Source organism: Antennarius striatus, chromosome 17 (assembly GCF_040054535.1).
Source record: "Antennarius striatus isolate MH-2024 chromosome 17, ASM4005453v1, whole genome shotgun sequence".
Taxonomy (NCBI): domain Eukaryota; kingdom Metazoa; phylum Chordata; class Actinopteri; order Lophiiformes; family Antennariidae; genus Antennarius; species Antennarius striatus.
The window spans coordinates 10,542,965-10,554,506 of record NC_090792.1 but is presented as its reverse complement, the minus strand read 5'-3'; the positions used below and the strand labels follow the sequence as shown (position 1 = coordinate 10,554,506).

Below are 11,542 nucleotides of genomic sequence, written 5' to 3'. Positions count from 1 at the left end.
TATTGCCCTTAAAACATCATATGAAAAGCAAAGATTTCTGATTTCGGTAGTCTTGTGTTTTCAGATTTTAAGTTCAGATTCTGACGCTTTTCAGACAAAATGAATCAAGCACTTGCAGTTTGATTTAAAAATGCTTACAAATAATGTAGCAAAGTACTGCATCTCATTGTAGAAAGTTCAAAATCACAAGACATCATTTTCATGTTTTATTAAAACATAAATGTACTGTATAGTAAACACATGATTCACTTTGATAAAAACAATTTACATACTGTCAGTTATCAGGTTATTCATTTTGATGAACATAGAGTCATTTCTGAGAAATTGTGCAGCACGTTTATGTAAAGTAAAAGATTTTACAGATAAAGTTTACATTTCATATATACAGCAGTAGTTATTGATCATGTTAAATACTGGAAAGATGGCAAAGGCACAGCTTAAAAAGCAGTTAAACAGAAAGCTGAACAGCGTTAATAATGAATGAGGATATTAAAATATTTTAGACTTATTTTTTTTAAATATTTGTACAGTTCACAAAAGAAACACAATTCAACATAGCTAATACCAGGGAGTGGAGGATTTGGGAGTTTTACATGATTTTTGTTTACATTTTTGCTGCAAATGATGATGGAAGCACCATTTACCCTCAATGAGAGGTTTTACTCTTGCTAGTTTAACAATCAGTTCAAACCTATGATTACACCTGACTTGATACTGTATTTCCCACTGTAGACACAACAAACATAAATGGCTGAACATTAAAATACTGGCGTTGACCGAACAAATGTAACAGCTAAACTACATGAACTGTTGGAGGCAGTTCACCACTGCAATCTCTGCCCCCTGTCACGATGAGTCTAAAACTTTCTGATGAATATCTAGTCTAAACATCATGTCTTAGCTACAATATCTGTAATTAAAGTGTTACGTGCAATGATGTTGAAAAAGAAACTATGGTTATAAATTGTTCTGTTTACCTGATGTCCAACTAAGGTAAATTGACAGTTCTGTCAGATTTTTTACTGTTAAAATAAAAGGGTTGTATTGAAAGAATGAATTTTTAAGCAATTTAAAAGATATTAGAGAGGCACTCTGAGAAAGCATAACTCTGCTCAGATTCTAGATCTGCCTTAATATCTAATGACCCCCCTCCTTATTTTATAAAACTGAACTGAAATCTATCAAGAACCTTCTGAGATACTCTGCTATTTAACAAACAGACGGATAAACGCTGATGAAAACACATCCTCTTTGGTAGAGGTAAGTATGGTTGCACTTCCAGCAACTAGTCTCAAAATAAATTCCACCATAGTGTAGTGTATACTTCACACTAGGACCACAGTAAGCACCAAAATACCTTGACTGGTTGTACTGTTTCTAAACTACCTTCTACACAGTCAGAAGGTAGGTGAGAACAACATTTCAGATCAGACACCCATCAAACATGTAAACGTTTAAAAAAATAATAACGTCAGCCCATCAGTAATGAGCTGAAAATACAGTAGAAATAGCTGGCCTTATAAAAATATAGTGATTTCTTTCTTTCAACAGTTCTCAGAGTGTTTGCAGGGTGCTGAGGTTGAGGAACAGATAAAGCGAGGAGGTGTGGTGGGATTGGGTGTGTCTGTGAAGGGGCGGGTTTAATGGAGGATGGATGGAGTGGAGGGAAGCCCCACAGCGGCAGACTGTCCCTCTCAGTGCCAGCTGCAGTGACAGCGAGCTGCTTAGTGGATGTCAAGGTTCCTGAAGTAGTCAAAGGTGGCCCCCAGGGCCCAGCTGGTCTCCACATTGTTCACCTTCTTGGCCAGCTGTTGAGCAGAATGACAGTCTTGTGAAATACTGCGCTGACAGAACATGTCATGGGGCTTTTAATCATTTTGACAACCACTATCCACAGTCACCTATCTCTGCTTTGCTCACCTGCAGAACAGTGTTGTCCTTGAATCCAAAGCCTTCCTTTAGCAGACAGGTAATGTACGTCATATCCATGCAGAGGAAGGGGCTGATAGCGCGGTATTTGGTCATTTTGTTGCACACTGCAAACACAAGCCATTTCAGACATTAACAATGGCTTCACAAAAAAGATCTTGTGTCGTGGAGACACTTTGTCGCACCAAAAAAAATGGAGTCACCATCCATGTTTACACCAAAAAAACCCAAAAAATTTCTATCCTCTGTGTTACATGATTAAAAGATGAGTTTTGTTCTGAATGAATAAACAGGGAGGTGTGAGGACGACGGGTGAAGGTCAGCACAAGGCTGCAGGTGGGTGGTAATGTCAAACAGCCCAGGACACCGTCTGTGTGTTTTGGTATGTGTGAGACCCCAGGTGGTGTGTGCCTGTCAGGTACCCTCCTGCTTGAGCCAGACAGACATCTTGAGCTCAGCCGCCAGACGTGTTCCTCGAGACCATGTGACAGTGTTCTCACAACACAAACATACCAATGTGTTGCTATTGGATGTAATTCTGGTTCTTCGTTGACCTAGGGAGTGCTATGTGCCTCGCATGCGTAGAGAGAGGCATTAAAACTATTTATAGCGATATTTCGTTTATAATAAAGTAATTTGATTTTTAACCTTGTAATCATTTACATTTCATTGTTATCATAAAGTTTGTTTTGGCAGGATAAACTGTGCCATTCATGTTTAGGAGGTGTTGCATGACGTTTCAGTGGTTGGACAACTGCTAAACCGTATATAGATGGTACAATTGTTGGTTTGGTACACAGGTTTATCCATCTGCAGACAAGATAACACGTAATTCTTACCTTCCTTGGCTCTCTTCTTAAAATCTCTAACTTCCAGCGCACCACCTCGACTGCCTTCTGCACAGAAAAAGCAAGCAAACATGCAATTTAAATGTCTGTGTTGCACAAATGATCATAATCAACGTGAAAAATAATGGCACTGGGAGACAAGTCTCTGGCCTGCACGCGCTCACCAATGAGGCCAGACTCCACAGCTCTGTCGAAGTAGTAGGAGAAAGCATAGAAGACGCTGCTGCCCTTCACCTCAAAAGGCTGGTGCACGACTCCTTTGATCACCTTCATCACCTCGTAGTAACACAGCTTGTAGCCTGCATAGCCTGACGAGAGAAAAAAAAAAGTATGTGTGGTTTCACAGGTTTGTTGAAAATGGTGGAAAACAATGAGTTAAAGGTCCCAGAGTACAGTAGTGGCTGGAATGCCCCAGTTTGAGGTCAGCCAGAGTTTTGAGCCGGGGGCTCACCGGATAATTTACAAGGGAAGCCCCAGAAGTACAAGTTTCACACAGCCTTATGGGTAAGCCTGGCACGGTTGCGGCAGGAAAACCATGTGCTGACAAGAGCGGCAGTTAGCGCAGCCCTGATGAGCTGCCTATTTTTACCACATAATTGTGAGCCGTCCAGATTAAGCCACTCGTTACACAAAGAAATAACAGCTCAGGGACAAGTCGGCATCTTTTGGCTACTGGACTGTGGTATGGGAGTGACTGTCTTAGTGAAGTTAACTGACATTTTTCTTTTCATTTAAATACAAGGTTGACTGCAATATAATTGTTCAAGAGGATGACAAAACATGGATTTGGCGCCAAAGCTACAGAAACTCGAGTGGATAAATGTTGTGTTGCAATATGTATTATACTGTACTCTATTATCCGCTAGTAGTGAAAAGAAAATTCACATAGCACAGTATCCAAAAAAACAAAAACCTCAGCTCCATGCTGTCATCTTACCATCTGGAATTCCGCTAACTTTATAGGTCGTTCCTCCAAAAGTCACATCTTCTCTGAACTTCTTTGGAAGGCAGGAGCTGGTGAAGACTTTCCAATCCAGACCTGGGCGGAAATAAAACATTACATCATGAACTAACTAAGAACCATTGGCATCAATCACAAATAGAAAGGTGATAAAAGTTTTAGATTCTCTACCATCAGCTCCTAGTGCTCCTAGAGTTGCCAATCGAGCTGCATACAGTCCGTTTCCAAGGTAGCTGTGTAATGTTAACAGAAAGTTATGGTGACTTTTTAGATACTTTTTCTCCTCTTAACAGTAATGCAGCATTTGTTTGTTATTCACCTGTGTGTGTAGAGTTGATATGTGTTGTTGAAGAGGTTGAATCTGGAGATGTAAGTAGAGGGAGCTGTCTCGACTGTTTTCTGGTGGATAAACAACAGATTGTTTTTAGTTGTCGGTTTTCCGTCAGAACATTTTAAATTTCGATATTTTTCACACTGAATATTTCTTCACCTTTGACTTAGGAAGGAATGTGATCTGTGTAGATCCTCCACCCAGGTCCAGAATGCCGACTGTCCTCTTTGTGTTGGAGTACAAGTGGCCTGTGAAGAAATAAATAGAAATTTAGCATTTATTAACTTTACAGCCTCAAGAATAAAACAAGATGACAGATTGTTTCTCTCCCAACCCAACCTACAGGAAAAACACCTCTTGTTTGTTTTGAATTGTATTGTCATCATGTCATACAATTTTGTGTGGGAAAAACACGAGGAAATATTTTTTTGTTTATTGCAACCTCTCTGGAGCGAATGATTCAAGCTCATAACCTCAGACAGGAGACGAGAGTCTTTCCCTGCTGGGCTTTGTGTGTACACTGGAGCCTCAGCTATGTGCCTCCCGACCACTAACACCGACATAGCAAAACACAAACCATGTCTTACCTGTAAGGAAGTTCACCGTGACCCAGGCAAGGACTCCTAAAACAACACATGGGTGAAAATGTCTACATTAGTAACAGCCTGAGAAGTCAGCGTTCCTTTGTTAAGCTGATATTAAAGGAGCAGAGCCGACACCACTGGCATGAGGGACTGAAGACCGGTCCAGGTAATTACTGTTGACTAAGGTGTCAAGTTATTGTACTTGTACTCATCATACATATTGTATGATGGGTGATGCGCAGAGTCACACTAAATTATTGGGCGGGGGACAGAAACCACTCTATGTCTTAATGACAAAGGGATAGACATCTTGTCAAATTAGCTGAAACACCTATTTGTACAGGATCTAAAACACAATTATATGTATGTTTTGTGTATTATATATAGTACATAATATTATCATTAATAGCTGACCTACCTTCTTTTGCTCCATTCATGATAGAGACACTGTTTGGTGGCACAAAGAAAGGGGATTCTTCAAATACCTCTCGCACCTGTGGGATAGATAGCCGACATTTGATTAGAACTTTTTACTTGAAATGTATTGAATCAATATAAAGTAACATTAAACTACACGTTCAAGCCTACTGCTGTCACTGGGATGAAGTTTATTCAAGCTCTAGAGGACAGATTTTATGTGCTCTGTTTTAGACTGACAGATAAGTTAAACCGCAAGCATGGCTGCAACAGTAGCCAGGATTTAATGCTTTAAATGACAAATATGGTTACGCCACACAACCCCACAACAGCTGTTTTTTTGCAACATGATAGCTACCAAATGGGCAGACTTTTTTTTCTCAGTGACACTTGTAAGCACTTAGTGGTTTCTCATCCCGCTTCTTGGCGGGACTCGTGGTATTTGTGCCAAACTGTCTAGGGGCAGAGGGAAAATGTGCCTCACCTCCTCCAGCAGAGCATTGGCCTTGTCTTCAGGAAGCAGACGTAGACCCGCTGTGGCCTTCAGGACCACTGGCGTTCTGCTCCATTCGTCCTCTGGCACTGTCTTTTTGGCAATCTTCAGTAGCTGTCGGATGGTGTTGCCACCCTGCAGAGGAAAAAAATACAACCATTACAAGGAACATTTCACAATCTTAAATAAGTTAGACAGGAGAGGGAAACGGATGACATCATCAACTGGAGGTATTTTTGTAATTACACAGCGGTTACACTACATGAACCCAACCCAAAGAAAAACCCAGCGGTTTCATGATTTGTGGGCAAAGAACAACTCCCTGATACACCTGATAATCAATAATAAATGATATCTAATAGATGTACATACCTCCTCAGGGTTGTCCTTATAGGCAGACAATCCAGGCTTCACTGCGTGGTACATTTCATTGTCCAGAACCGGCAGCTCAACTAAAACAGAGTCAAGAAATAGGTTTATTACAGAGAACACATAACAGTATGTGATGCTTTGGGATGAAGCAGAAATTCGAGAAGTAATTGCCCGACCCTTTTTTCTGTTTCTGTTAGACAGCACTACCTCATCCTGATTCAGTCTCAGCCTGTTTCCTACATGTTTCAGACAGGTCACCTCAGCCACTTTTAGAAATACATTAACCGAGCACTGTGGCGGACTGAATGACCCAACAGTGACCAGACGGACTGGGATCCAGAGGCTGCTGCAGAGGAAGACTATTGGCTGAGAGAGAGAGAGAGAGAGAGAGAGAGAGAGAGAGAGAGAGAGAGAGAGAGAGAGAGAGAGAGAGAGAGAGAGAGAGACAGAGAGACAGAGAGGGAGAGAGAGAGAGAGAGATGCTGCACTCACCAGGGTCTTTCTGGATGAACTTGTAGATGTGGATCCTGCTGCCGGTGCTGCCGGCGTCAAACATGATCCCATAGAACACCCGGCTTCTGTCGCCTCTGTTCGGGGCTTCTGGCACCGGCTGGAGGAACTCGGGGCGGTAAGGCTCGGGCGCGGGATGCACCACCTCCGGCACCGGATGGTAGGCGTCTGGCATGGGATGGATGACCTCAGGTACCGGGTGGATCACCTGTGGGATGTCGGGCTGATTCGGGACGCTGTGCCGGGGGACTTCAGGCACATGGTTGGGCACTTCTGGGAGGTGATTGTCCGAGTTGGCGAAGTTCTCCCGGTAGCGGTAGTAGTGGGGGATGTAGCGGTGGTGCCGGTAGTAAGTGGCTTCCGCGATGCTCAGAGCCAGGAGCCACACGGATGCAGTGAGGAGAAGGGTCGGCTTGGCCATTGCAGGATCAGTCGGGGAGGAGGAGAGAGCTGCGGATGAAGTCCTGATGGATGATGGAGCAAAAGATGGACAGGGACCCGAGCAGGAGAGCAGGACAGATGGCGACAAGCGGAGTGGATGCACAGCTCAGGACTGTCCGGTCATCTGTTTACACTATATAAAGACATAAGGGCTTGGCATGGGGCCACACTGAGAAAAGCCATCCACCAATCCAGTGGCGGTCCATCCCAGCTTCATCAGGAGTCCCCCTCCCCCGCCTCCTCCTCCACCCACCCACCCCCCGCCTCCCAGAGACCCACTACCTGCCTACCAACAGAATTTCCTTCTTTCTTTCTTTTTTTTTTTTTTGGAGAGGAAGATTATTCTTGGTCGTGTGTTACCCTCCTCATCTTTACTGGTTACTCTGGAACCAAGAAACCCTTTACGAAAGGAGAAAGTGGTACATGAAGAAGTCGAAATGAATGGCTCACAAAGAACGAGCCCAAAATGGTCTTAAAATACTTTTTATGGGTACATTCAGGATTTACATAGTAACTTGGCTGAAATATTCCTTTACCCTGCAACTCTTTGTACTTTCACTAGTTGACTTGTGCTCAAATTTTGCCACTGCCTAAATTAAGAGTAACTCAAGTATCAACTGGGTTCTTAGAAAAGCATATCTTTAGTTTTAAAACAGATTATTGCAGTTTTAAAAACCCCAACTCTAATAGAACAATAATATGTGTGCTCCTTCTTTACTTAATCATGTAAGTGGTAGCATTTTGGCATAATTTAAAATAAATCGGGCATTTCTAGAATTTCAAGCTCTTCATTGCTGCCTTGGGTAGAACTTATAGAGCTGTCCATTTTCCTAACTATTATTCTTTTTATTTTATTTTAATATTTCTTAACTAAATCGTGGTCAGTCTGAATGATTCTTGCATGCTTAAAAAAAAAAAAACCCCAACATCCTCGTCATGATTCTAGAATAATGACTGCATTACATCTACTGCAGCCCTTTCACCAACCTTAAAATTGTAAATGTGACCTGCACTCCAGCTGGCATGAAAGTTAAAAGAATGTTAGCAGTCATCTCACTCCCACTCATCCCTGTGTTAGCCACAGACTTTTCAAGAGAAAAATCTTTGGGCAGTGAGGCACGTTTCACAAGTGAATGCATGAAAACTATGAAAGGCAGTTACTTTGCTTTAGATGGATGTTTGGCACAGCATCATACGCCATGCAGTACTGTATAAGCTAATGCATTCTCATGCAATGCTCAGTTGCTCGGTGTAGCGCGGGATACAGAAGCATTGAGGATATTCCACGGGACGGAGCACAGAAGCTTGACAGCTCGGAGATTTTACGAGATCTGAGATTTGTACTATGCTGTGGTATTTTCCACCCAGAAAGAGGACAGAAATTTGAAACAGGTAGTCCACACACTGGTAATCTAGGAGTAGGGGAATCCCCAAGGAACTTACCCTACATCAACCCTGACTAAACATGCATGAGACTATTTAACCTCATACAGAGGGTGACTGAGGTCTAAACTGAGCTGTCTGCCAGCCCAGCCAGGAGGGTAATGGGAGGGCAAAGGTCCTGCACATGGACACAAGAAAGGGCAGGACGTCTACTGAGAGGACAATGTGGGGAGGGTGGGACTTGGCACCAGTATCCACCCATAATGCCATTCCACTCCCAGGACACTCAACTGTGCAAAGCACTGTTCCAACACTGTAATTTGGACTAAAAATATTGGACTTTCTTTCCTCCTTCCTTTTTTCTAAATACTGTGGTTATTTTTTTTTCGATCCTGTGGCTCACCAGAATGGTCAGTCGCCCCTATCAAAGCATACATGTGCAGGACCTCTTGCTGACGTGTGCCCATACATGTCTTGGTTGCATGTTAACAGTGTGATAATGTGGCTCATAAACCCTGAGTTTATTAGCAATATCACAGAAAGTCGTGCTTTTTTCTGGAGTGGGTTTTCATTTTGAAAGTTTTGCTCCACATTTTCTGACGGTTAACCTTCAGACATATGCGGTTAATGTCACAATTCCTTTTGAATATGTATGGATGACATAAACCTATTATTAACCTGATAATTATGATCCCATAACACCGGATTCTGACAGAAAATAGACAAAGTATTCTTGGTAAAACTATCCACAGTCCTAAGAAGAACATCTATCAGGCCAATGTCAGTAATAGAATAGATTCACTCCTGTTTCAGTTGTTTGACTATAATTGTCTTATAAGCTGCTTGTCAGAGCGTGTTAGTTGATATCCTTAACTCTAACCCAGCTGATCATAACATATAATGTAATTGTGGTCATAATAGTAATTTTTTTTTTTTTTTAAATCCAAGAGAATAAAATGCCTGCAATTCCGAAAACATTAAAAGGCATCTTTTCCGCACATGGGAGATATATTTATAAAATATTACAAATAAATATTGAACAGTTTTTGAATCATGCCCCAGAAACTTTTATCTCACACAAATTCCAAAATTTGAAACCTAAATTAAACTTTTAATCATGGAAACGGAACAAAATTCCTAAATAGAAAAAGCCACCACTTCCGCATTTAGAGTACTTTATTTTAGTATTTAATATTAATTTAGTTTAGTGTAGAAAGATTTGTGGAAAAATCTTAAGAGTATTGAGTGTGAGATGTGCTTTGGGGCAACTTATAACGATGGAAATGGAAAATATAAAAATGACTAAAATCTCTAAATAGCAAAGGACCACACACCGTGTGATGGTTAATGTGTGGACAAGGTTTTGTCACAAAACATTGAATTTATTTTGAGTTATTCATGAAACATGATGGAAAAACTAAAGCCATTCCTGTATCTCCTTGACGTCATTTCGTGGAAGCGGGCAATTACGTGCAAAGTTTAGATATTAGGCCAATATAAATCCCAGCATTTGTTTATTTCAAATAATATAAATGTGCTACTTATACAATACAATGTATAGAAAGTACCCCTCTAGTAAAATGTCATGGTCGTTGATGTTTTGCATGAGAGAATGTGAATATTCACACAACATTAAACTAAGTCTAGTGGAAAGTCTGTCTGCCTCCACATCATGTTAGAAAGTCACCCAAATGTGCAGAGTGACAATCTAACCAAGTTTCTCTTCTACATGACACAGCACATTACAAACATAATGTTTTAAAGGAGACGTAGTCTCAATACAAGTTTTGGTATTTGGTTTCAAGTTAAATGAAACCGCAAAGCATGAGCAGTGACCCCAACTTTGTAATCTGTACTGTGCAATCCACCATTAATATGTTGCAACTTTGCCCTCAGGAATGTCATGTTTGTGGGTGTCCTACCCCAAAAAGTCCATTGAAGAGACCTAAACCTTGTCATTACAATTCCAATGATAATGACAGCTTTGAAAATGTTCAGGGTTATTTCAGTTTTCTCTCCTCACTGTCATAGTAATTACCTTTAAATTTAGTCTTCAAACTCTGTTCATGATGCCAGAGTAGATTGCGACCCTACATGATTCTGTTTCACGGTAGCTACACCCAACACTTTTGTGATATCTCTGCTCTTTTGATGATGAGTAATCTACAGTGGACAGGCTCCAGACGGACACTAAATAAGATAATGGATGGAGAAAACTCTGTGGTTTTCTTGAAATATGACTTGTTCTAAGTTAACATTGCTTCTTCAAACTTGTGTGCCAAGTGCGTTTATGTTGATCTTAGCGATTTTCCCGTAAGTCCAACAAAAGCAGCAGGGATGGCAGCCAGTGGCATATGTCTCATTTTAGGGCGACACGAACAATACAGCTGACATGGCCGAAAATGTCTCTCATGTCATCATGTGGGCGAAGATCATGTGCAAACCAATCCTGTCTGATAGACCCCAGCAAGGGAAGACTGTAATTACTATACAAGTTATGAATACAGTTATTCTCTCAATCCACAGGCTGCTGAGCAGAACAGACATCTGTATCTGAAAGCCTCCCACAAGGAATGGTGGATTGATTGGTGGAAACCTCTATTTATACAAGAGAGAGAGAGGGAGATGGTAATTACATGGTCACTGTGATTGACAAAAGAATGTAATATTTTTTGGTGGCACCTCAACATGTACAAAAGTACAATTATGTGGGTAAGTGTCGACCCTGGACAGACAATCAGTCCATCTCAAGGCCAAAAACTAGAAAGACGAGCGACTATTTATGCTCACATTCACACTTATAGGTAATATAAAGTTACCAGTTCAACTTTATTGCATGTTTTTGGACTCTAGAAAGAAGCTGGAGCACACAGAGGGAACCCACCCAGACCTGGGAGAACATGCAAACTCCAAACACAAAAGTCCCAGTGTTCAAATCCAGAAAATTCTTGCTGTGATTCATCCATTCATCCATCAATGTTCTTATCTGCCCTGCAGGTCACATGGTTGCTGGAGCCTATCTCAGGTTGCTACGAGCGAGAGGCAGGATACACCCCACATGAGATGCCAGCTTATCATGGGGCCACACAAAAGACAAACAGCAGGTTATGCTCACACTTATACAAACAATTTGACGTGGACCAAGTAAACTAAGCTACGTGTTTTTTGGAGGTGGGCAGAAGCCGGACAACCAGCAGAGGAACCCATGCAGACAAGGGAGAATATGCAATCTCCACACATAAGGGTCCCAGGTCTTATGTTGAAATTCAGAAA

General features: G+C 41.5%; 1 protein-coding gene across 1 annotated transcript; it reads right to left on the bottom strand.

Annotated features, from left to right (window-relative positions):
- Positions 1-228: 228 nt before the first annotated feature.
- Positions 229-6,984, bottom strand: LOC137610962 (ectonucleoside triphosphate diphosphohydrolase 5-like). Its single transcript, XM_068338893.1, has 13 exons — positions 6,428-6,984; positions 5,936-6,015; positions 5,555-5,698; positions 5,072-5,147; positions 4,657-4,692; positions 4,229-4,317; positions 4,058-4,137; positions 3,910-3,971; positions 3,715-3,816; positions 2,942-3,085; positions 2,769-2,825; positions 1,921-2,036; positions 229-1,808 (listed from the first exon to the last, which is right to left on the bottom strand). The coding sequence occupies exons 1-13, from the start codon at positions 6,864-6,866 to the stop codon at positions 1,725-1,727; spliced, it is 1,509 nt and encodes a 502-aa protein (XP_068194994.1). The 5' UTR covers positions 6,867-6,984; the 3' UTR covers positions 229-1,724.
- Between the last annotated feature and the right edge of the window lie 4,558 nt (positions 6,985-11,542).